This window comes from Bombina bombina, chromosome 3 (assembly GCF_027579735.1).
Source record: "Bombina bombina isolate aBomBom1 chromosome 3, aBomBom1.pri, whole genome shotgun sequence".
NCBI lineage: Eukaryota > Metazoa > Chordata > Amphibia > Anura > Bombinatoridae > Bombina > Bombina bombina.
Genome location: NC_069501.1, coordinates 603,360,562 through 603,383,999, shown reverse-complemented (window position 1 = coordinate 603,383,999; position 23,438 = coordinate 603,360,562). Strand labels below are relative to the sequence as shown.

At 41.2% G+C, this 23,438-nt stretch overlaps 1 protein-coding gene across 1 annotated transcript in view; it reads left to right on the top strand.

Moving 5' to 3' along the window:
* Window positions 1–23,438, top strand: part of MTFR1L (mitochondrial fission regulator 1 like) — an 80,512-nt gene that overhangs the window by 38,294 nt on the left and 18,780 nt on the right. The window contains exon 5 of the mRNA XM_053707206.1: window positions 21,966–22,275. Coding sequence (XP_053563181.1) covers window positions 21,966–22,275 — 310 coding nt within the window. The remainder of the gene's footprint in view (window positions 1–21,965; window positions 22,276–23,438) is intronic.

Sequence of the window (23,438 nt, the reverse complement as noted above, 5' to 3'; positions counted from 1 at the left end):
CTTTGTGACCGCTGCTTCATAACTGCAGTTTCTGGCGAGCCTGCAGACTCGCCAGAAACACGGGGCATCAAGCTCCATACGGAGCTTGATACATATGCCCTAATGCATTCTTTGGATATTAAACTACTTTCTTGGAAAGTGTTGTTCCTTTTGGCCATCTCTTCTGCTAGAAGAGTTTTTGAATTATCTTCTCTTTATTGTGAATCTCCTTTTCTGATTTTTCATCAGGATAAAACGTTTTTGCGGACTTCATTTACATTCTTTCATAAGGTTGTGAATTCTAACAACATTAATAGAGAATTTGTTGTCCCTTCCTTGTGTCCTAATCCTAAGAATTCTTTGGAGAAATCCTTACATTCTTTGGATGTGGTGAGAGCTTTGAAATATTATGTTGAAGCTACTAAAGATTTCAGGAAGACTTCTAATCTATTTGTTATCTTTTCTGGTTCTAGGAAAGGTCAGAGGGCTTCTGCCATTTCCTTGGCTTCGTGGTTAAGCTTTGGTTTCATTCAGCTTATTTGGGGTCGGGTCAAGCCTCATGGACTCTTGCCAATTACATGAAAGAAAACATAATTTATGTATGAACTTAACTGATAAATTAATTTCTTTCATATTGGCAAGAGTCCATGAGGCCCACCCTTTTTGTGGTGGTTATGATTTTTTGTATAAAGCACAATTATTTCCAAATTCTTTTGTTGATGCTTTTTACTCCTTTCTTTATCACCCCACTTCTTGGCTATTCGTTAAACTGAATTGTGGGTGTGGTGAGGGGTGTATGTATAGGCATTTTGAGGTTTGGGAAACTTTGCCCCTCCTGGGAGGATTGTATATCCCATACGTCACTAGCTCATGGACATGAAATGAATTTATCAGATAAGTTCTTACATAAATTAAGTTTCTCTTGTTAGGTGTATCCAGTCCACGGATCATCCATTACTTGTGGGATATTCTCCTTCCCAACAGGAAGTTGCAAGAGGATCACCCACAGCAGAGCTGCTATATAGCTCCTCCCCTATCTGCCATATCCAGTCATTCTCTTGCAAGCTCTCAACATAGCTGGAGGAAGTTAGAGGAAAGTGGTAAAATATAGTTAGTTTTTTCTTCAATCAAAAGTTTATTGTTTTTAAATGGTACCGGAGTGTACTATTTTATCTCAGGCAGCATTTAGAAGAAGAATCTGCCTGCGTTTTTCTATGATCTTAGCAGAAGTAACTAAGATCCACTGCCGTTCTCACATATGTCTGAGGAGTGAGGTAACTTCAGCGGGAGAATGGCGTACAGGGTATCATGCAATAAGGGATGGAATTTGCTAGAAAATGCTGCTGATACCTGATTAATGTAAGTTAAAGCCTAAATACAGTGATTTAATAGCGACTAGTATCAGGCTTGCTATCAGAGGTATATACTCTGATTAATGTGCAATATAAAACGTTTGCTGGCATGTTTAATCGTTTTTATATATGCTTTGGTGATGAAACTTATTGGGGCCTAGTTTTTTTCCACATGGCTGGCTTTATTTTTGCCTAGAAACAGTTTCCTGAGGCTTTCCACTGTTATAGTATAAAAGTTACAGTTGGTGCAGTTAAAATTACAAACTGTGACATTCAGCTTCCCTCAGCAGTCCCCTGCATGCTATAGGACATCTCTGAAGGGCTCAAAAGGCTTCAAAAGTAGGAGCTGTGGAAGTTGTTATGACTGTTTAAAAAACATATTTTTCGTTTTGTTAATCTGTTTTTTGTATTAAGGGGTTAATTATCCATTTGCAAGTGGGTGCAATGCTCTGCTAACTTTTTACATACACTGTAAAAATTTCGTTAGTTTAACTGCCTTTTTTCACTGTTATTTCAAATTTTGGCAAAATTTGTTTCTCTTAAAGGCACAGTAACGTTTTTTTATATTGCTTGTTAACTTGATTTAAAGTGTTTTCCAAGCTTGCTAGTCTCATTGCTAGTCTGTATAAACATGTCTGACATAGAGGAAACTCCTTGTTCATTATGTTTAAAAGCCATGGTGGAACCCCATAGGAGAATGTGTACTAAATGTATTGATTTCACTTTAAACAATAAAGATCAGCTGTTATCTTTAAAAGAATTATCACCAGAGGATTCTGACGAGGGGGAAGTTATGCCGACTAACTCTCCCCACGTGTCGGACCCTTTGACTCCCGCTCAAGGGACTCACGCTAAAATGGCGCCAAGTACATCAAAGACGCCCATAGCGATTACTTTGCAGGACATGGCGGCAATCATGGATAATACCCTGTCAGCGGTATTAGCCAGACTGCCTGAATTCAGAGGAAAGCGCGATAGCTCTGGGGTTAGACGTAATACAGAGCGCGCAGATGTTTTAAGGCCCATGTCTGATACTGCGTCACAATATGCAGAAGCTGAGGAAGAGCTTCAGTCTGTGGGTGACGTCTCTGACTCGGGGAAACCTGATTCAGATATGTCTACTTTTAAATTTAAGCTTGAGAACCTCCAGGTGTTGCTTGGAGAGGTTTTAGCTGCTCTGAATGACTGTGACACAATTGCAGTGCCAGAGAAATTGTGTAGACTGGATAAATACTACGCGGTGCCGGTGTGTACTGACGTTTTTCCAATACCTAAAAGGTTTACAGAAATTATTACTAAGGAGTGGGACAGACCCGGTGTGCCGTTTTCCCCCCCTCCTATTTTTAGAAAAATGTTTCCAATAGACGCCACCACACGGGACTTATGGCAGACGGTCCCTAAGGTGGAGGGAGCAGTTTCTACTTTAGCAAAGCGTACCACTATCCCTGTCGAGGACAGTTGTGCTTTTTCAGATCCAATGGATAAAAAATTAGAAGGTTACCTTAAGAAAATGTTTGTTCAACAAGGTTTTATCCTGCAGCCCCTTGCATGCATTGCTCCTGTCACTGCTGCTGCGGCGTTCTGGTTTGAGTCTCTGGAAGAGGCCTTTCAGATAGCTACTCCATTGACTGAAATACTTGACAAGCTTAGAACACTTAAGCTAGCTAATTCTTTTATTTCTGATGCCATTGTTCATTTGACTAAACTAACGGCTAAGAATTCTGGATTCGGCATCCAGGCGCGTAGGGCGCTATGGCTTAAATCTTGGTCAGCTGACGTGACTTCAAAGTCTAAATTACTTAACATTCCCTTCAAGGGGCAGACCCTATTCGGGCCTGGTTTGAAGGAAATTATTGCTGACATTACTGAGGTAAGGGTCATACCCTTCCTCAGGACAGGGCCAAATCAAGGGCCAAACAGTCTAATTTTCGTGCCTTTCGAAACTTCAAGGCAGGTGCAGCATCAACTTCCTCTGCTACAAAACAAGAGGATACTTTTGCGCAATACAAGCCGTCCTGGAAATCTAACCAGGCCTGGAGCAAAGGCAAGCAGGCCAGAAAGCCTGCTGCTGCCTCTAAGACAGCATGAAGGAACGGCCCCCTATCCGGCAATGGATCTAGTAGGGGGCAGACTTTCTCTCTTCGCCCAGGCGTGGGCAAGAGATGTTCAGGATCCCTGGGCGTTGGAGATCATATCTCAGGGATATCTTCTGGACTTCAAAGCTTCCCCCCCACAAGGGAGATTTCACCTTTCGAGATTATCTGTAAACCAGATAAGGAAAGAGGCATTCTTACGCTGTGTGCAAGACCTAATAATGGGACTGATCCATCAAGTTCCACAGATGGAACAAGGACAAGAATTTTATTCAAATATGTTTGTGGTTCCCAAAAAAAGAGGGAACCTTCAGACCAATTTTGGATCTAAAGATCTTAAACAAATTCCTCAGAGTTCACGGGGCATAGCAGTGGCCCCTTATCTAGACGACATCCTGATACAGGCGTCAAACTTCCAAATTGCCAAATCTCATACGGACATAGTGTTGGCATTTCTGAGGTCGCATGGGTGGAAAGTGAACGAGGGAAAGAGTTCTCTATCACCCCTCTCAAGGGTTTCCTTCCTAGGAACTGATAGATTCTGCAGAAATGAAAATTTACCTGACTGAGTCCAGGTTATCAAAGCTTCTAAATTCCTGTCGTGTTCTTCACTACATTCCGCGCCCTTCAGTGGCTCAGTGCATGGAAGTGATCGGCTTAATGGTAGCGGCGATGGACATAGTGCCATTTGCGCGCATACATCTCAGACCGCTGCAATTATGCATGCTCAGTCAGTGGAATTGAGATTACACAGATTTGTCCCCTCTGCTAAATCTGGATCAAGAGACCAGAGATTCTCTTCTCTGGTGGCTATCTCGGGTCCATCTGTCCAAAGGTATGACCTTTCGCAGGCCAGATTGGACAATTGTAACAACAGATGCCAGCCTTCTAGGTTGGGGTGCAGTCTGGAATTCCCTGAAGTCTCAGGGATCGTGGACTCAGGAGGAGAAACTCCTCCCAATAAATATTCTGGAGTTAAGAGCAATATTCATTGCTCTTCTAGCTTGGCCTCAGTTAGCAACCCTGAGGTTCATCAGATTTCAGTCGGACAACATCACGACTGTGGCTTACATCAACCATCAAGGGGGGACCAGGAGCTCCCTAGCGATGTTAGAAGTCTCCAAGATAATTCGCTGGGCAGAGACTCACTCTTGCCATCTATCAGCGATCCATATCCCAGGTGTAGAGAACTGGGAGGCGGATTTTCTAAGTCGTCAGACTTTTCATCCGGGGGAGTGGGAACTCCACCCGGAGGTGTTTGCTCAATTGGTTCATCGTTGGGGCACACCAGAATTGGATCTCATGGCGTCTCGCCAGAACGCCAAGCTTCCTTGTTACGGATCCAGGTCCAGGAACCCAGAAGCGACGCTGATAGATGCTCTAGCAGCACCGTAGTTCTTCAACCTGGCTTATGTGTTTCCACCGTTTCCTCTGCTCCCTCGACTGATTGCCAAAATCAAACAGGAGAGAGCATCGGCGATCTTGATCGCGCCTGCGTGGCCACGCAGGACCTGGTATGCAGACCTGGTGGACATGTCATCCTTTCCACCTTGGCCTCTGCCTCTGAGACAAGACCTTCTACTACAAGGTCCTTTCAATCATCCAAATCTAATTTCTCTCAGACTGACTGCCTGGAGATTGAACGCTTGATTTTATCAAGGCGTGGCTTCTCTGAGTCAGTCATTGATACCTTAATACAGGCACGAAAGCCTGTAACCAGGAAAATCTACCATAAGATATGGCGCAAATATCTTCATTAGTGTGAATCCAAGAATTACTCATGGAGTAAGGTTAGGATTCCTAGGATATTGTCCTTTCTCCAAGAGGGTTTGGATAAAGGATTATCAGCTAGTTCTTTAAAGGGACAGATTTCTGCTCTGTCTATCCTTTTGCACAAGCGTCTGGCAGAGGTTCCAGACGTCCAGGCATTTTGTCAGGCTTTGGTTAAAATTAAGCCTGTGTTTAAACCGGTTGCTCCTCCATGGAGCTTAAACTTGGTTCTTAAGGTTCTTCAAGGAGTTCCGTTTGAACCCCTTCATTCCATTGATATCAAACTTTTATCTTGGAAAGTTCTGTTTTTGATGGCTATTTCCTCGGCTCGTAGAGTCTCTGAGTTATCAGCTTTACAATGTGATTCTCCTTATCTGATTTTCCATACACATAAAGTAGTTCTGCGTACAAAACCTGGGTTTTTACCTAAGGTAGTTTCCAACAAAAATATCAATCAAGAGATTGTTGTTCCATCATTGTGTCCTAATCCTTCTTCAAAGAAGGAACGTCTTTTACATAATTTGGACGTAGTCTGTGCTTTAAAGTTTTACTTACAAGCGACTAAAGATTTTCGGCAAACATCTTCCCTGTTTGTTGTTTACTCTGGACAGAGGAGAGGTCAAAAGGCTTTGGCAACCTCTCTTTCTTTTTGGCTTCGGAGCGTAATACGCTTAGCCTATGAGACTGCTGGACAGCAGCCCCCTGAAAGGATTACAGCTCATTCTACTAGAGCTGTGGCTTCCACCTGGGCCTTTAAAAATGAGGCTTCTGTTGAACAGATTTGCAAAGCGGCGACTTGGTCTTCGCTTCATACCTTTTCAAAATTTTACAAATTTGATACTTTTGCTTCTTCAGAGGCTATTTTTGGGAGAAAGGTTCTACAGGCAGTGGTCCCTTCCGTTTAAGTACCTGCCTTATCCCTCCCTTCATCCGTGTACTTTAGATTTGGTATTGGTATCCCACAAGTAATGGATGATCCGTGGACTGGATACACCTAACAAGAGAAAACATAATTTATGCTTACCTGATAAATTTATTTCTCTTGTGGTGTATCCAGTCCACGGCCCGCCCTGTCCTTTTAAGGCAGGTCTAAATTTTAAACTACAGTCACCACTGCACCCTATGGTTTCTCCTTTCTCGGCTAGTTTCGGTCGAATGACTGGATATGGCAGTTAGGGGAGGAGCTATATAGCAGCTCTGCTGTGGGTGATCCTCTTGCAACTTCCTGTTGGGAAGGAGAATATCCCACAAGTAATGGATGGTCCGTGGACTGGATACACCACAAGAGAAATAAATTTATCAGGTAAGCATAAATTATGTTTTTTCCATCAGTCCCCAAGTGTTTTTAGTTGACCAGCTCTATTCGTTTGATAAAATAAAAAGCTCCGTTACAGTGATATTGAAGTTTAAACGTCCAAAGTATAAGTAAAGATATATAGAAATAGATTGAACTTGCTACGCATACAAACAAAATAAACATATATAACGTTCTCAACATCTCTCAGTATAAGGTTAGATATTAATATCATAAGGTTACTTTGTGTGGCGTTAGCTGGGGGAAACCACTGTACCGTAGGATAAAGCCAATTTTATGCTGTCTGTGAGGGGCAACTGCAGACTTTCCCCTCTCCTTTCTTCGGGACATAACCATTGTTGTGAGAGCAAAAGATGTTTAGTCGAGAGCTGGCTTGGAGTGTAGTAGATGCATAGCCAAAACTATCAGGATCCTCCCATTTGAATCGATTAGTAAAAGGCTTGTTTGGTGTTAGAAGTTGCTCATTCGGGTGCCCCCCCCCCCGAGTATCCGCACAAAAGCTGTCTGTACCAATAATTTCCTTATCCTCAGGGGGAGAAGTGGATGCCTAATAGTAGGCCGCCACCTTAGGCCTTTATGTTCCAGTCTGGAACCCCAGCCTCATTCATACAGCGAGGAAAATAAATATGGGGTCACAATTAATAGAACTGTGATGCCTTCGAGTGATGTATGTTTAATCTTGCTGTTGTATGTTAATAATCAGCGGGTTATCATAGCTTCTGCTTGGAGCTCTAAGAGTGTGCATCCTATTCAGAACCCCCAAGGCAGAACATATAGTGATCTGAGATTGCATCGCAGAAAATGCAGCATGTCTGCAGAAAGAACAGGGCACATGCAGGCACTGTTAGCGCTTGAACTTTGTAGTGCTGCTCCACATTAGACAGTTCTCCTCAAACAGAGCTGTGCTCTGGTTGCACTGTGTAAGTTTTCCTTAGCAAAAAACTGTCTAATTTAAAATTGAATTTTATTTAAAAATAACCTGCAGAAAAATTTTCACAAAAAAAAATCTCATCGCAGAAAGTGAAGAAAAGTTTTGCCACTGGGTTCAGAACGCTGCTTGGACACGCCCCTTCAGTGTAACGTTTTATCGATAAAATTACAAAAAGCAGAAGGAATTTTATACCAATAGAAAAGTGAAATTTCAGCTGGCACACACACACATTTTGATTTTTATGAATATTAGTTTTATTAGAGACAGGAAACCCCCATTTGTATTACATTATTTGGGTAGAACATACCATTTTTAACAACAATTTGCCTCATTCTCTTTTTATCCTTTGCTGAAGGAACAGCACTGCACTACTGCCAACTAGCTGCACACATCTAGTTAGCCAATCACAAGAGACAAATCTGTGCAGGCACCAATTACCAGCTAGCTCCCACTAGTGTAGGATATGTTTGTATTCATTTTCAACAATGGATACCAAGGAAAGAAAGCACATTTGAAAATAGAAGTGAATTTAAAAGTGTATTAAAATGACCTGCTCTAAATGATTCTTGCAAGTTTAATTTGGACTTTCCTATTCTTTTAAGTGGTTTATGGTTTTAAAATATATGTTTTTTGTTAAAGTTTAAAGCATATTGTTTGCTGTGACTGCATTTCAATAGCCAAACTCCACATACCACTTGCCATATTTGGAGGATTTGTTAATGAATTAGGCAAGCCAAGCCAGAGTCAATCTGTTAGCCTCCTTTGTGTTGCAGTTTATCTGCTGAAGCCAGTTAGGGAAAGAATTAGAAAATCCTCAAAGCTAAATTACACAAAAAGGGGGCCAAATAAATAATTTTAAGTAAATATTGCAAACATTTTTTTACTGTGCATAACTAAGCATTTTATGTAAAAAAAAATAAAAAAAAAAATAAAATGTTTACTGTTCCTTTAATTTATCAGTGCTCAAGCCAAGCTATACTGTGTGGTAAATTAGAAAGTTGCTTAAAATTGCAGGCTCTTTCAGGATTACAAAAGAAAAAAATTGGGTTCAGTGTCCCTTTAAGGGATGGTCTACACCAAAATGTATTGTTTAAAAAGATAGATAATGTCTTTATTACACATTTCTCTGTTATATTAATACACTTTTTACCTGTGTAATTTTCACATTTATGAGCACAATGTTCTCTATACACACATGAACTAGCGCTGTCTAACTGTGAAAAAATGTCAAAATGAACTGATGCGGGCTTCAGCAGCTTAGAAATTAGCATATGAGCCTGCCTAGGTTTAGCTTTCAACAAAGAATATCAAGAGAACAAAGCAAGCTTGACGATAAATAAATATTGGAAAGTTATTATATCCCCAATCTGAATCATTAAAGTTTAGTTGTGACTAGACTGTCCCCTAAAAGCAATTATACCCTCAAGAAGAAAATAATTAAGGTATTAACCTATCATCCTTTATAGGAGTTTATAATACTCCTTACAATTGATCCGACACTTCTGCATATATACACACACACAATTTTTTCCCTACAAGGATGGGGTCACAAGGTTTAATTTTATGAAGTAGGATGAAGCTATTTCAAATGAATGTTTCTTTTATGCTGGATGGGACATCAAGTTTATTTGTATGTTTTATTTAGGAACTTTTATCTGTGTTTTATAACATTGTATGATGGGAATGATGGTTATAAGGAATATCTTTAAGCTGTATATAGACTGTTATCCTCATTGTAATGTAAATATAGGTGTCACGTGTTACACAACTTATTCTTGATGTTGGTTTCTAATTGACTAATTATGGACTCCAGTGTGTACACCCACCCTTTGTAGGCGTGTCCAACTTGCCAATTGGTTACAGTTAATTTTAAATAGTGTTTTTGTATTAAGGTGCTTTATGCCTGAGGAAACGGCGATTGATAAGGCTGAGAAACGCGTCGCATAGGGGGTATATTGTAGTGATGCACCGAAATTGAAATTCTGGACCGAAACCGAATCCGAAAATCCGGGATGCACTTGGCCGAAAACCGAAACCAATACCGAAAATGTATTTTTTTCAAATTAATTTTTTTGGGTTTTTTTTTTTGCATAATTAGAGCAAATAAAAAAAATCCCACACTTTTATTGAAAGTAACACACTAAAATTGAATGGACAAAAATATCTTCAAACAATAATAAGCTACACAATAATTTTACCAAGAAAAAAAACAGGCAAACAATAATTCAATTTTTGGCAAAAATGTTTCTGCGACCAAAATTTTGGTCCATCCCTACTTAAAACAATTATAAATATCAATATACTGTATTATTCTTCATTTAGTTCTATGTAACAGAATCATATTTAACAGGTTTTTTTTTTTTTACTAATTATCCAAATAAAGTACAGTATAGTCATATGCAGAACAGTAAGTCAAGTAATAAACTTAAACAGCAGCTCTAGGCTAGCATCAAATTTGAAACATGCTACACAATAATTTTACCGAAAATAACAGGCTAAAAAACCGAAAACCGAAATAGCCAAAAATGCAATTTTCGGCCGAAACTTTCTGCGGCCGAAATTTCGGTGCATCCCTAGTATATTGTATATGACCTCTAAATCCACTGCTTGTAATTGCTTTTAAGTGTTTTTAATAAACAAGTTGTTTGATTCAAAAGCATAGTGGAAGCACCTTTTTTGAGTGATCAAACCATCACCACATTGAACGTGAACACCTGGAGTCACCCTCTTGCATAGTGGGTTGGGACCACATTTGCACCACCTACTGCACACCTGGAGCCGGAGGGGCGGGTTAGCTGGTACACCCTAAATAGCCAGCCTGCTTCTACCAGTACATATGTGTATTCGTGTCGTACTAAATGTGAGTACCGATTTGGCTTGAACATCTTTATGCTCTATACCGAATATGCTGATATACACATGAGGCGCCCCTCTGTTTTATGCTTTCTTCATAGTTCCACTCGGATACGTCTGTGAGGAGGAGAGCAGCCACTTGCATTTTGTGTTCCAGTTGAATACCACGTCAATCTTTTCAGTAAAGTAGTGGTTGCTTTTAAGCAGTTAGGAAGTTGTGAGGTAGTCCTTACTTTGTTTGCGAACATATTGCTGCCCTAGCTATAGAAAGCCAGAGTTCTTTCTTTTTTCTACAGGTCTCTGTAAGGAGTATGTGTCCTTTCACCCCTTGTGACGGCAGGTAAGTGCTTTTTGTCTTCTAGGTAATGAAGACTTGCACTTCAGAGGACTATAGCTGCAGTATTATTGGGACATTTTTATATATAATGGATTTAATAAAGAGCAGGGTGCAGGCACTAATTTTGGGAGATTAGGAGTTAATTTTCCATTTATGTATGGAATATTCCTCCTATGTGGCTCGTTATGTTTAATGTGTGTAAACTGCATTTATCTTTTATTGGGATAGAAACATGCTGCTTAAGTATCATGTACTTATACTGTGTTTTTCTTTCACTAACGTGTGGCAGTTTGTCAGTTAGCCGGTTTGTATAGACTCCGGTTTTCTGACTGAGCTAGGGAGCGCTTTTAGTATTGCGCAGTTTCCCTTCTCTGATGATCATGTGACTTCCTGCTCTCTGTGTAAAATCGGAGACGGCGCAGCGTCACTTTTCTTCAGATTCTCCCGTGTTGGCACAATCACTGAAGGAGATTTTCGGCTTCCTATTGTTATTTCATTAGCTTATTGCTGTGGAAGAGTTACAGTAGGAGCACCTGCCTTAACTGCCTTAATTAGTGTGTTTAATGCTCTGTGGGATAAAAAAAAAATTCTGTTAAAGTGACAATAGTCATTTTATTAATTAAAGTCATTATTTTAGAATTTTCCTTTCTGGTAGTACATGGATCAGGAAGCTGTTTCTGTTGACAGATGCTTACTATGTCTGTAGGCACAAATTGTTTTGCCTATTCAATTCTGTGCTCCATGTTTAGCTAGAACCACAGAGTGTTAAAATAAGATTTCTTTCTAATGACACGGTGAGTCCACTGATCATCTAATTACTATTGGGAACATCACTCCTGCCCAGCAGGAGGCGGCAAAGAGCACCACAGCAAAGCTGTTAAATATCACCTCCCTTCCCTCCAACCCCAGTCATTCTCTTTGCCTACGTTAAGAGCAAGGAGGTGGTCAAATTTAGGTCTCTGGAAGAAGATTCTTCAAGCAAGATTTTATTATTTTTCAGCAGTAAAAGCATGTCCTGCTTTTCTCCTGGGGTGTAGCCGTAGTCCATGACAGTTTCTTCAGTAGTTGAGTGGTGGCTTTTAAGCAATGGGAACTTGTGAGGCACAATCCTCACTGCGCCTCCCAAGTTAATGCTGCCCTAATATTGAAAGCCTGAGTAAGATTACTCAGTCTTTATCTATTTTTCCACAGGTCCATGTGAGGGAGCATGCCTCTCAAACCTAGTGAGCTGCCTTGCTGCGTGGCAGAATTAATTAAGGTAAGTGCTATTATTAATTTTCTGTGCTGCATACAGTAAAAAGATGGCACTTTACTGTTTATTTCAATGGGACACTATTGCCTCTAGCAAGTTAATGGGCTTATCTAAGGCAGTGGTGCAGGCACTGGGGACGAGGAGATAGGCTCAATTTAAAGGTGGTGTGTTTTACTTGCTCCCAGCGTTTTTTTTTACCTCAGTGTAATTGTGCAGACCGGGAGGTTAGTTCTGTTATGCCCACGATGGGCGGGAATAACTGACGTGCTAAAGTTTTCTATTGCGCGCTCTTCACTTCCTGTGCTCCGGAGAGGAGAGATTTTACTGCGGTTCCAGTCTTGTGCTACGCTCGACGGAATTTGGGTGCAACGCTCCAGTTTGAGTCCGGTGTCCATCTGATAGCTATTGACTCCGGTTTTCCAGCAGGGCAGGTAGGCACCTCAGCAAGAGCTAAGCTGAGGTGTAGAGGCTGTCCGGGGTGATTGATAAACTTTTACTCACAACAGTAGACTTAAATAGTTTTGCTGTGAAAATAAAGCAGATTTCCTTTTTATATTTAAAGGGACAGTAACATTGTTTTTTTTGTGAACTTTTGATTAAAAATTAAGTACTTTTTATTTTTAATTCTGGTTAAAAATGGACCAGGAGACTTTGCAAAATACTTTGTTTTGATGTTAATGTTGAACCACCAATCCCTTTCTGTTCCTCATGTATTGAGAGAACATTAAATTACAGGGATAGACTTTTTGATTCGGACAACATTGTCTAGGACAACATTGTCTAGGACGGATGCTGTTCAGGAATCTACTGACAATGTTCAAGATATGCCGCAGCTTTCTCCTCAAGTGTGCCAGAGATTATCTTCCACACATGCAGTGCCCTGCGTTTCCTCTCTAGCTCCGCCTGGATTTACGTTGCAAGACATCACTACCCTCATGTCGTCTGCAGTATCTGATGCACTGTCTGCTTTTCCCATGCTGCAGGGAAAGCGCTAGAGGAAATGGTAAGGTGTCTGACGCAGTAGTGGCTATTCCAAATGTTCCCTCCCAGAAGTTGGAGGAAGAGGATACTTCGGTAGCATCTGAGGGTGAAATCTCAGATTCAGACAGTGTAATTTCTTCTTCTGATGCTGAAGTTGTATCTTTCAGGTTTAAGCTAGAACACCTCCGTTTGTTGCTTAAGGAGGTTTTGGCTACCTTGGACGACTCCGACACCACGGTCGTTGTCAATCCTAAGAAGTCTAGCAAGTTAAACAAGTATTTTGATGTACCTTATATGGTATAAGTTTTCCCTGTACCAGATCGGGCTACAGAGATTATTGCTAAGGAATGGGAGAGACCAGGTATTCCTTTTTCTCCATTCCCTATCTTTAAAAAGATGTTTCCTATTGCTGACTCTATCAAGTAGTCTTGGCAGACGGTCCCCAAGGTGGAAGGGGCAATTTCCACCCTAGCTAAGAGAACCACTATTCCCACAGAAGATAGTTGTTTCTTAAAGGATCCTATGGATAAGAAGTTGGAGGGATTACTCAAAAATATGTATGTTCACCAGGGTTTACAATGGCAACCTGCGGTGCGCATCGCTACCGTCACTAGTGCGGCAGCATATTGGTTTGATGCGTTGTCTGATTCTATTCAGACAGACACTCTCCTTGATGAGATCCAGGATAGGATCAAGGCTCTTAAGTTGGCTAATTCTTTTATTACAGATGCTTCTCTACAGGTTATTAAGCTGGGAGCAAAGATTTCTGGGTTTGCCGTACTGGCCCGCAGAGCCTTATGGTTGAAATCCTGCTCTGCAGATGTTTTGTCTAAGTCTAAGCTTTTGGTGATTCCCTACAAGGGTAAGACCTTGTTTGGGCCAGGCTTGGCTGAAAGGATTTCCGACATTACGGGAGGAAAGGGTAATTTCCTCCCTCAGAATAAGAGGAATAAGCAGAAGGGACGTCAGACTAATTTTCGTCCTTTCGAAATTTCAAGGGTAAGCCTTCATCTCCCTCTACAAAGCAGGAACAGTCCAAGCCTTCCTGGAGGTGCAACCAGTCATGGAACAAGGCAAGGGAAAGCAATCCAAGAAGCCCGCTACTGACTTAAAGTCAGCATGAATTATCTGCGGGATCTTGTGGGGGCAGACTTTGCTTCTTTGCTCAGGCTTGGGTTTGGGATGTTCAGGATCCCTGGGCGGTGGACATTGTGTCCCAGGGATACAAACTGGAGTTAAAGACTTTTTCTCCCAGGGGCAGGTTTCTGCTCTCAAGATTATCTGCAAACCAGATAAAAAGAGAGGCGTTTTTACACTGTGTTCCGGACCTTTCCTACCAAGGCAAGAATAGGGTCTGGGATTTTACTCCAATCTGTTTGCGGTTCCCAAATAAGAGGGAACTTTCAGACCAAATTCTAGATCTCAAAAGTCTAAACAAGTTCCTCAGAGTACCGTCCTTCAATATGGAAACTATTCGTTCCATTCTTCCCTTGGTTCAAGAGGGTCAATTCATGACAACAGTAGACTTAAAAGATGCGTACCTGCATGTTCCCATCCACAGGGATCATCACAAGTTTCTGAAGTTCGCTTTTCTAGACAAACACTTCCAGTTTGTGGCTCTTCCATTCGGCCATGCCACAGCTCACAGAATTTTTTCAAAAGTCCTGGGATCCCTGTTGGCGGTGCTCCGGTTACGAAGATGTTGTTATCCTTCCTGCGCTCTCACGAATGGAAGGTGAATCTGGGAAAGAGTTCCTTAATTCCAGCTACAAGGGTAGTTTTCTTGGGAACCATAATAGATTCCCTATCGATTAAAATATTTCTGACAGAGGTCAGAAAATCAAAGATTTTCATTTCTTGTCTGGCACTTTAGTCCTCTCCTCGGCCATCAGTGGCTCAATGTATGGAGGTAATCGGTCTGATGGTAGCTGCCATGGACATCATTCCGTTTGCCAGTTTCCACCTCAGACCCCTGCAGTTATGCATGCTCAGACAATAGAACGGGGATTATGCAGATCTGTCTCCGAGATTACATCTGGATCAGGAGACGAGATTCTCTTCTTTGGTGGTTGTCTCAGGAGCATCTCTCCCAGGGAAACTGCTTCCGCAGACCCACCTGGGTGATTGTGAAAGCAGACGCCAGCCTGCTGGGATGGGGAGCAGTCTGGGGTTCACTAAAGGCTCAGGGGACATGGACTCGGGAGGAGTCTGTTCTCCCCATAAACATTCTAGAGCTAAGGGCAATCTTTAATGCTCTTCTGGCCTGGCCTCAGCTTCAGCCCGGTTTATCAGGTTTCAATCGGACAACATAATGTCAGTGGCTTACATCAACCATCAGGGAGGAACTTGGAGTTCCTTGGCCATGACAGAGGTAGCCAAGATTATGCAGTGGGCAGAGACCCACAACTGCTGTCTATCTGCGATCCACATTCCAGGAGTGGACAATTGGGAAGCGGATTTTCTGAGCACACAGACCTTTCACCCGGGGGAGTGGGAACTTCATCCAAAGGTGTTTGCCAAATTGTTTTTTAAATGGGGACAGCCGGATCTGGATCTCATGGCATCTCGTCAGAATGCCAAGCTCCCGTGGTATGGGTCGAGGGATCCTCAGGCGGTACTGATAGATGCTCTGGCGGTCCCTTGGAATTTCAGTCTAGCATACCTATTTCCTCCATTCGCTCTCCTTCCTCTGGTCATTGCTTGAATCACACAGGAGAGGGCGTCGGTTATCCTCATCGCACCGGCGTGGCCTTGCAGGATCTAGTATGCAGACCTAGTGGAGATGTCATCTCTTCCACCTTGGAGACTTCCATTGTGGAAGGACCTTCTACTTCAAGGGCCCTTCCTTCATCCACATCTAGTTTCTCTGAAGCTGACTGCTTGAAGATTAATGCTTAATTTTATCTAAGCGTGGTTTTTCGGAGTCGGTCTTTGAGACCATGATTCAGGCTCGAAAGCCTGTAACTAGAAGGATTTACCATAAGATATGACGTAAATATCTGCATTGGTGTGAATTGGAGTAGAGTTCGGATTCCTAGAATTTTGTCCTTTCTCCAGGAGGGTCTGGAAAAGGGTTTATCTGCGAGTTCTTTGAAGGGTCAAATATCTGCCTTGTCTATTTTGTTGCATAAACATCTGGCGGATGTACCAGACGTGCAATCTTTTTGCCAGGCCTTGGTCAGAATCAGGCCTGTGTTCAAACCTGTTACTCCTCTCTGGAGTCTTAACCTTGTTCCTAAAGTTCTTCAACAGGCTCCGTTTGAGCCTATGCATTCCTTAGATATTAAGTTATTATCTTGGAGAGTTTTGTTTCTTGTTGCAATTTCTTCTGCCCGCAGAGTCTCAGAACTTTCGGCGTTGCAGTGTGAATCCCCTTATCTTATTTTTCATTCTGATAAGGTAGTTCTGCGTACTAAGTTGGGGTTCCTTCCTAAGGGGGTTTCAAATAGGAACATTAATCAAGAAACTGTTGTTCCTTCTCTGTGTCCTAACCCCCCTTCTCATAAGGAGTGTCTGCTGCACAACCTAGATGTGGTGCAGGCGTTGAAATATTATTTACAGGCGACTAAGGATTTACGCCAGTCTTCAGCTCTGTTTGTTGTTTTCTATGGGAAACGTAAGGGTCAGAAAACTATGGCTACTTCTTTTTTTGTGGCTGAAAAGTATAATTTGCTTGGCCTATGAAACTGCTGGACAGCAGCCCCCTGAGAGAGTCACCGCTCATTCTATGAGGGCTGTTTCCTCTTCCTTGGCATTCAAAAATTTAAGCTTCTGTGGAACAGATTTTCATTAGAAAGAAAACCAAATTTATGCTTACCTGATAAATTTATTTATTTATTGACACGGTGAGCCCACGGCCCGCCCTGTTTTTTAAGACAGGTTTTTTGTTGTATTATAAACCTCAGGCACCTCTGCGCCTTGTTGCTTCCTTTCTCTCCTTTTACTTTGGTCGAATGACTGGGGTTGGAGGGAAGGGAGGTGATATTTAACAGCTTTGCTGTAGTGCTCTTCGCCGCCTCCTGCTGGGCAGGAGTGATATTCCCAATAGTAATTAGATGATCCGTGGACTCACCGTGTCAATAAATAAATAAATTTATCAGGTAAGCATAAATGTAGCTTTTGTCCGCTGAGCCAAATGTCTCTCAGGATGATGCTGTTCAAGCTAAGCCTCAGCTTTCTCCTCAAACGTCCCAAGCCTCAATAGCGTCACATACAGTGCTCTGCATTTCCTCTCAGCCTCCTGGAGGAGTTTATTTGCCTGCATATTTTGCGGAACAGGTATCTTCTGCGGCATTATCTGCTTTTCCTATGCTTGGAAAACACAAGAGGAAAATTAGACATTAAGATAGTAAGGTTTCTGTCCCATCTACTGCTACGCAGGTTGCCCTCCCTCATAAGTATGGGGAGGATACATCGGTAGCCTCTGAGGGTGAAATTTCAGTTTCGGACAGTATAATTCCTTCATCTGATACTGAAGAAGTTAACTTCAAATTTAAGCTTGAACACCTTTGTGTATTGTTAAAGGAGGTATTGGCTACTTTAAACGACTCTGATACTTCTGTCGTTGTCAACCCTAAGAAGTCTAGAAAACTTAATAAATACTATGATGTTGCTTCCTCTGTGAAAGTGTTTCCTGTTCCAGACCGTGTGATGGAGATTATTTCACAGGAATGGGAGAAGCCAGGGATACCTTTCTCCCAATCTCCCGTCATTAAAAAAAATGTTTCCTGTTGCTGACTCCATTAAAGATTCATGGTGCCTAAAGTAGAAGGGGCTATTTCTACTCTGGCTAAGTGAACTGCGATTCCTATAGCGGATAGCTGCTCCTTTAAGGATCCCATGGACAAAAAGCTGGAGGCTTATTTGAAAAAGATGTATGTTCATTAAGGTCTTCATTGGCAAACTGCAGTTTGTGTTGCCACAGAATCATCTTATTGGTGCGACGCCTTGTCTGAATCAATTTTAGTTGAGACTCTGTTGGAGGAGATCCAAGACAGGATTAAGACTCTCAAACTAGCCAATTCCTTTATTTCTGATGCTATCATGCAAGTTATCAGACTGGGAGCCAATATGTCTGACTTTACTGTCTTGGCCCGCAGGGCTTTATGGCTAAAATCCTGGTCAGCTGTTACTTCCAAGTCCAAGCTCCTTTTTAGAAAAACTATTTGATTGTGGCTCATCCGTTTGGCCTTGCCACAGCTCCCAGAATTTTCTCAATGGTTCTGGGAGCTCTCTTGGCAGTGATCAGGTCTCGGGGAATTGCAGTGCGCCATACTTGGACGACATATTGGTTCAGGCGCCATCTTTTTTCAACAAGCAAACTTGTTGTCTTTTCCACATTCCCACATATGGAAAGTGAATCTGGAGAAGAGTTCCCTTGTTCCAGCTGCAAGAGTTGTTTTCTTAGGAACCATAATAGATTTCCTATCTATGAATTTTTTTCTGACAGAGATCAGAAAATCCAAGATTCTTGCCTCTCTCTTCAGTCTACTGTTCGGCCATCAGTAGCTCAATGTATGGAGGTAATTGGTCTGATGGTCGCTTCCATGGACATCATTCCCTTTTCTTGATTCCATTTTGAGAGCTCTGCAGTTATGCATGCTCAAACAATGGAACGGAGACCATTCGGATCTGTGTCAGAGGATAACTCTAGAACAGTCGACAAAAGACTCTCTCCCGTGGTGGCTTTTCCAGGAGCATCTGTCTCAGGGCCCATGCTTCCAGAGACCTTCCTGGGTGAATCCTGTCCACAGAGGCCAGCCTGCTAGTCTGGGGAGCAGTCTGGGACTCATTAAAGGCTCAGGACTTGTGGACTCGGAAGGAGTCTGCTCTCCCCATAAACATCTTGGAGTTGAGAGCGATCTACAATGCTCTGATGGCTTGGCCTCAATTTTCCTTAGCCCGGTTTATCAGGTTCCAATCGGACAACATAACCTCAGTGGCTTACATCAACCACCAGGGAGGGACTCAGAGTTCCTTTGCCATGAAGGAGGTGGCACAGATTATTCAGTCGGCGGAAGCTCACAATTGTTGTCTATCTGCCATCCACATTCCAGGAACTGGCCGCTCTGATAGATGCTCTGGCTGTTCCTTGTGATTTCGGTATAGCATATCTGTTTCCTCCGTTAGCGCTCCTTCCGCAGAGGTGCCAGATGTTCAATCTTTTTGTCAGGCCCTGGTAATAATTAGGACTGTGTTTAAACCTGTTGCTCCTCCTTGGAGTTCTTAAAGGTTTGCAGCAGGCTCCGTTTGAGCCAATGCAATTCTATAGATATTAAGTTGTTATCTTGGAAAGTTTTGTTTCTTATGGCTCTCTTCTGCTCGGAGAGCTTCAGAACTTTCGGCTTTGCAGTGTGATTCACCTTACCTTACCTTACCTTATATTTCATGTGGATAAGGCGTTTCTTCGTACTAAATTGGGTTTTCTTCCTAAAGTGGTTTCGGATAGAAATATTAATCAGGAAATAGTCTGTTGCACAACTTGGTTGTGGTGCGTGCTCTAAAATTCTACCTACAGGCGACTAAGGATTTTCGCCAGTCTTCTGCCCTGTTTGTTTCTCTGGAAAGCGTAAGGGTCAGAAGGCTACTGCTACTTCTCTTTCCCTCTGGTTGGGAAGTATAATTTGTTTTGCTTATGAGACTGCGGGTCTGCAGCCTCAGAGAATTACAGCTCATTGCACTAGGGCTGTCTCCTCTTGGGCTTTCAAAAATGAAGCATCTGTGGAACAGATTTGCAAGGCTGCAACTTGGTCCTCTCTGCAAACTTTTTCCAAATTTGATACTTTTGCCTTGGCTGAGGCCTCTTTTGGGAGAAAGGTTCTTCAAGCGGTGGTGCCTTCTGTTTAGGTCTGCCTGTCTTGTTCTCCCTCCCTATTCATTCTGTGTCCTCTAGCTTGGGTATTGGTTCCCAATAGTAATTGGAAGGACGTTGTGGACTCTCCATATCTTAGGAAAGAAAACAAAATATATGCTTACCTGATAAATTTCTTTCTTTCTGGATATGGAGAATCCACGACCCCACCCTTAATTAAGACAGTTATTTTTTACTAAACCTCAGGTACCTCTACACCTGTGTTGTTCCTTTTTCCATTTCCCTTCGGTCGAATGACTGGGGATTATGGGTAGGGGAGTGACCCTTAACAACTTTGCTGTAGTGCTCTTTGCCTCCTTCTGCTGGCTAGAAGTGACGTTCCCACTAGTAATTGGAATGACGTCGTGGACTCTCCATATCTGGAAAGAAATTTATTAGGTAAGCATACATTTTGTTCCCCCAGTTTTGCACAGCCAACACTGTTATATTAATATACGTTTTACTTTTGTGATTACCTTGTATCTAAGCCTTTTCTGACAGCCCCCTGATCACATGAATTTTTATTTATTATCTACTGACTTGCATTTTATCCAATTAGTGCAGTGTCTGCCACAACCCACAGGCGTTAGCACAATGTTATATATATGGCTCACATGAACTAGCAGTGTCTTGCTGTGAAAAGCTGATAAAAAGGCATGTGATAAGAGGCTGTCTTAGTGGCTTAGAAACAGCAGAAATTTAGAGGTTTAAAGGTTATAAAGTATATTAATATAACCATGTTTTTTGTGCAAAGCTGGGGAATTGGGTAGTAAAGGCATTATCTAACAAAGTTGGTGTTGACTGCCCCTTTAAGTTAATAGAAGTAAACCTTTATTTAGCACAAGTATATCATGAATCACAACAGAGACCTTAATTATAAAAGTGATTCTATATAGTAGTAATAATAAAAATAAATGGAGAAAGACACTGTTAGACAGGATCAACCAGGTAATAAAAATCAATAAATTAAAAAACTGGCACCGCCGACAATGCACGCTGCTGTAGGAGGGGGGAAAGATCACAGTTGCGCCAATGCACAACTCTGCACACACTAAGGTGGAGGTGTAAGATGACGCTGCAGCGCCAAACAGAACAGTGTCCCACCGAACTAGCTCAAAAACGAATCGTTAACCAACTAATCAGTAACGGAAATCGTTGACGATTTTCTTTATCGATTAGTTGTTGCAGCCCTAGATACTTTCCTGTTTACTACTGTTATCAAACTGTGCACAGTTAAGTTTTTTGCATGTTTTCTGTGGCTCCAGCTGCTACTGAGCATGTGCAAACAAAGTTCATTGTATACATATGTCTGTGATTGGTTGATGGCTGTCACGTGATGCTGGAGTCCAACAAACTGAAGTAAATTTTGAAATTTGTGGGAAAAATCTACTTAATTAAAAGTAGGTGTTATTGCATTGTATCTTTATTATGCACCTAATTATTGAATTCTACTGTTTTAAAAGGATTGTACAATCAAAATTAGACTTTCAAGATTCAAATAGAGCCCATAATTTTAAACAACTTTTCAATTTATTTCTATTGCCAAATTTTGCTTTCTTCTCTTGGTATGTTAGTCCTGAGTCTACCTAGGTAAGCACTTCTTAAATAAAAGAAGTGTTAAAATCAATAAAAAATAGTGTGTACAAATGTAACAAAATATAAATCACAATCAAATGATACACCAATAAACTGTGATAAAAATAAACAATAAGATAAAGTATCACAAATGAGGATACACTGCCCCACAAGAGTCCTTTTAGCCTTTAGACTTTAGTCGCTTAGAGTGTTATGATAGGCCCATAACCAGCCACACCTCCGGTCAGGATATAAAAATGTTATTAAAAAATTAACATAAACTTCTTACAGGCACATCAGTGGACAAGTGTCAAGCAATATACTATTGTATACCCCCCCCCCCCCCCCCCCCCCCGCATACATACATGAGGTTAACAATATTGAACATTACCCTTCAATAAGGCATGTTGGGACTTAAGGAGAAGACTAAGAGACTCCTTTGTTGTACAGTATATCCTCATATACCACTATTTTATTTATTTTGTTTATTTTTATCAGTTTATTGGTCTAGGTATGCTCTTCAGAAAGGGATACCAAGAGAGCAAAGCAAATTTGCTTTGAGCTGCTCCCTAAGTATTCTAAATTTGCTCCCAAATAGAAATACATTTGTCAACTCCTGCAATGAAGAGTTCACTTTCTCTAAGTACTGCAGTTGCGTGTATTGTTTTGTCTTCCAGCTGCTCCTTGCTTGACATCAGATTCTCTCTCTGGAAATGTGGACTTGGACCCCACCCTTGCTGACTTTGGAACCTCCTTTCAGTCGACGACCTCCTTTGTGATCAGTGACATTACAGAAGAGGACGAGCTGGATGTATCTGAATACTCATCTGCTTCGCTTGTGGATTCCACCATCAGCCAGCAACGTCAAATTGAGCCCAACATGTCTGATGATGATGAGGACTCTCTGTGTATGTCCAAGTCCAATAGTTTTGCTGATATGATGGGAATTTTGAAAGATATCCACAGAATGAAACTGACTAGAGACTGGTAAGTGTTGTTGTTTACATAGTAGTTAGTAGTGTGTTTATTAAAGGAATAGAGGTTATAGTGTCTTAAAGGAGATGGGTTAAGGGGAAAATTTAAAATTACTATCTGTGTCGCTGGTATTAAGGGGGATTAAAACTTTTTTTTGTGTGACTGGTATCAGGAAGGTTACAACTAAAGACTATTGATAACCCTTTAAGACTACTTCCTCCTTTTACCTTTAAGGCTATTTCCTTTTACATTTGTATACATATATTCCCCTGCCCCTATAATACTACAAATCTTCCCTTGCCCTTTACAACTACCTATACTGTGTACCTTTAAGACAACCTGACCCCTTACTTAAACACATGTCCCTTGAAGACTACTTGACCATCTGCCTCAATTATATTATATACCCCTACTCCTGCGTTTTAAAACTATCATCCCCTGCATCTTAAAAACAATCTCCATCAACCCCTTTTAGACTACCCCTCCTTTGAATTTTCAGAAATATCTTTAATTTTTATATTGTGTCACTTTGAAATATTTTTTTTATTTTTTGTAGGTGTCACTCTTTTGATACAGTACTTATGTCACTCTTTTGTTATGTCACTTCTTTTAGCTGTCGCTCCTTCAAACAGATCTTTTGAGAAATATGATTCATTATTTGGAATGAGAGGTAGTGTAAGAAGCTTTCTGTTAAAATTAGCTGGAGTGAATACATACATATATATATATATATATATATATATATATATATATATATATATATATATATAAATCTGTAAAGAAATTATACCTTTTTAAATACATTTATTTACTCAATTTCCAAATAATGATTAAAGTTTTTAATTTTAACAACAAAACCCCCCAGAAAATGCATGGCTCTAATGTGCCTGCTATAATGTGTGGGAGTATGGCTTTATAGAGATGGAGGGGTAATACTAGGTGCTCACAAATCTTAAAGGCACATAATACTCATATGCTAAATCACTTGAAAGTGATGCAGCATATTTGTAAAAAGCTGGAAAAACAAAATATCACCTGAAATCTCTATGTAAAAAAGGAAGATAGTTTACCTCAAGATTTCTTTAGCTTGCAATAGTGCTCTGGTAACTGTTATACTTATGCTACTGTCAAGCTGCAAGTAAGGGGGGGGGGGGATAACCCATCAGCAGTGTTGA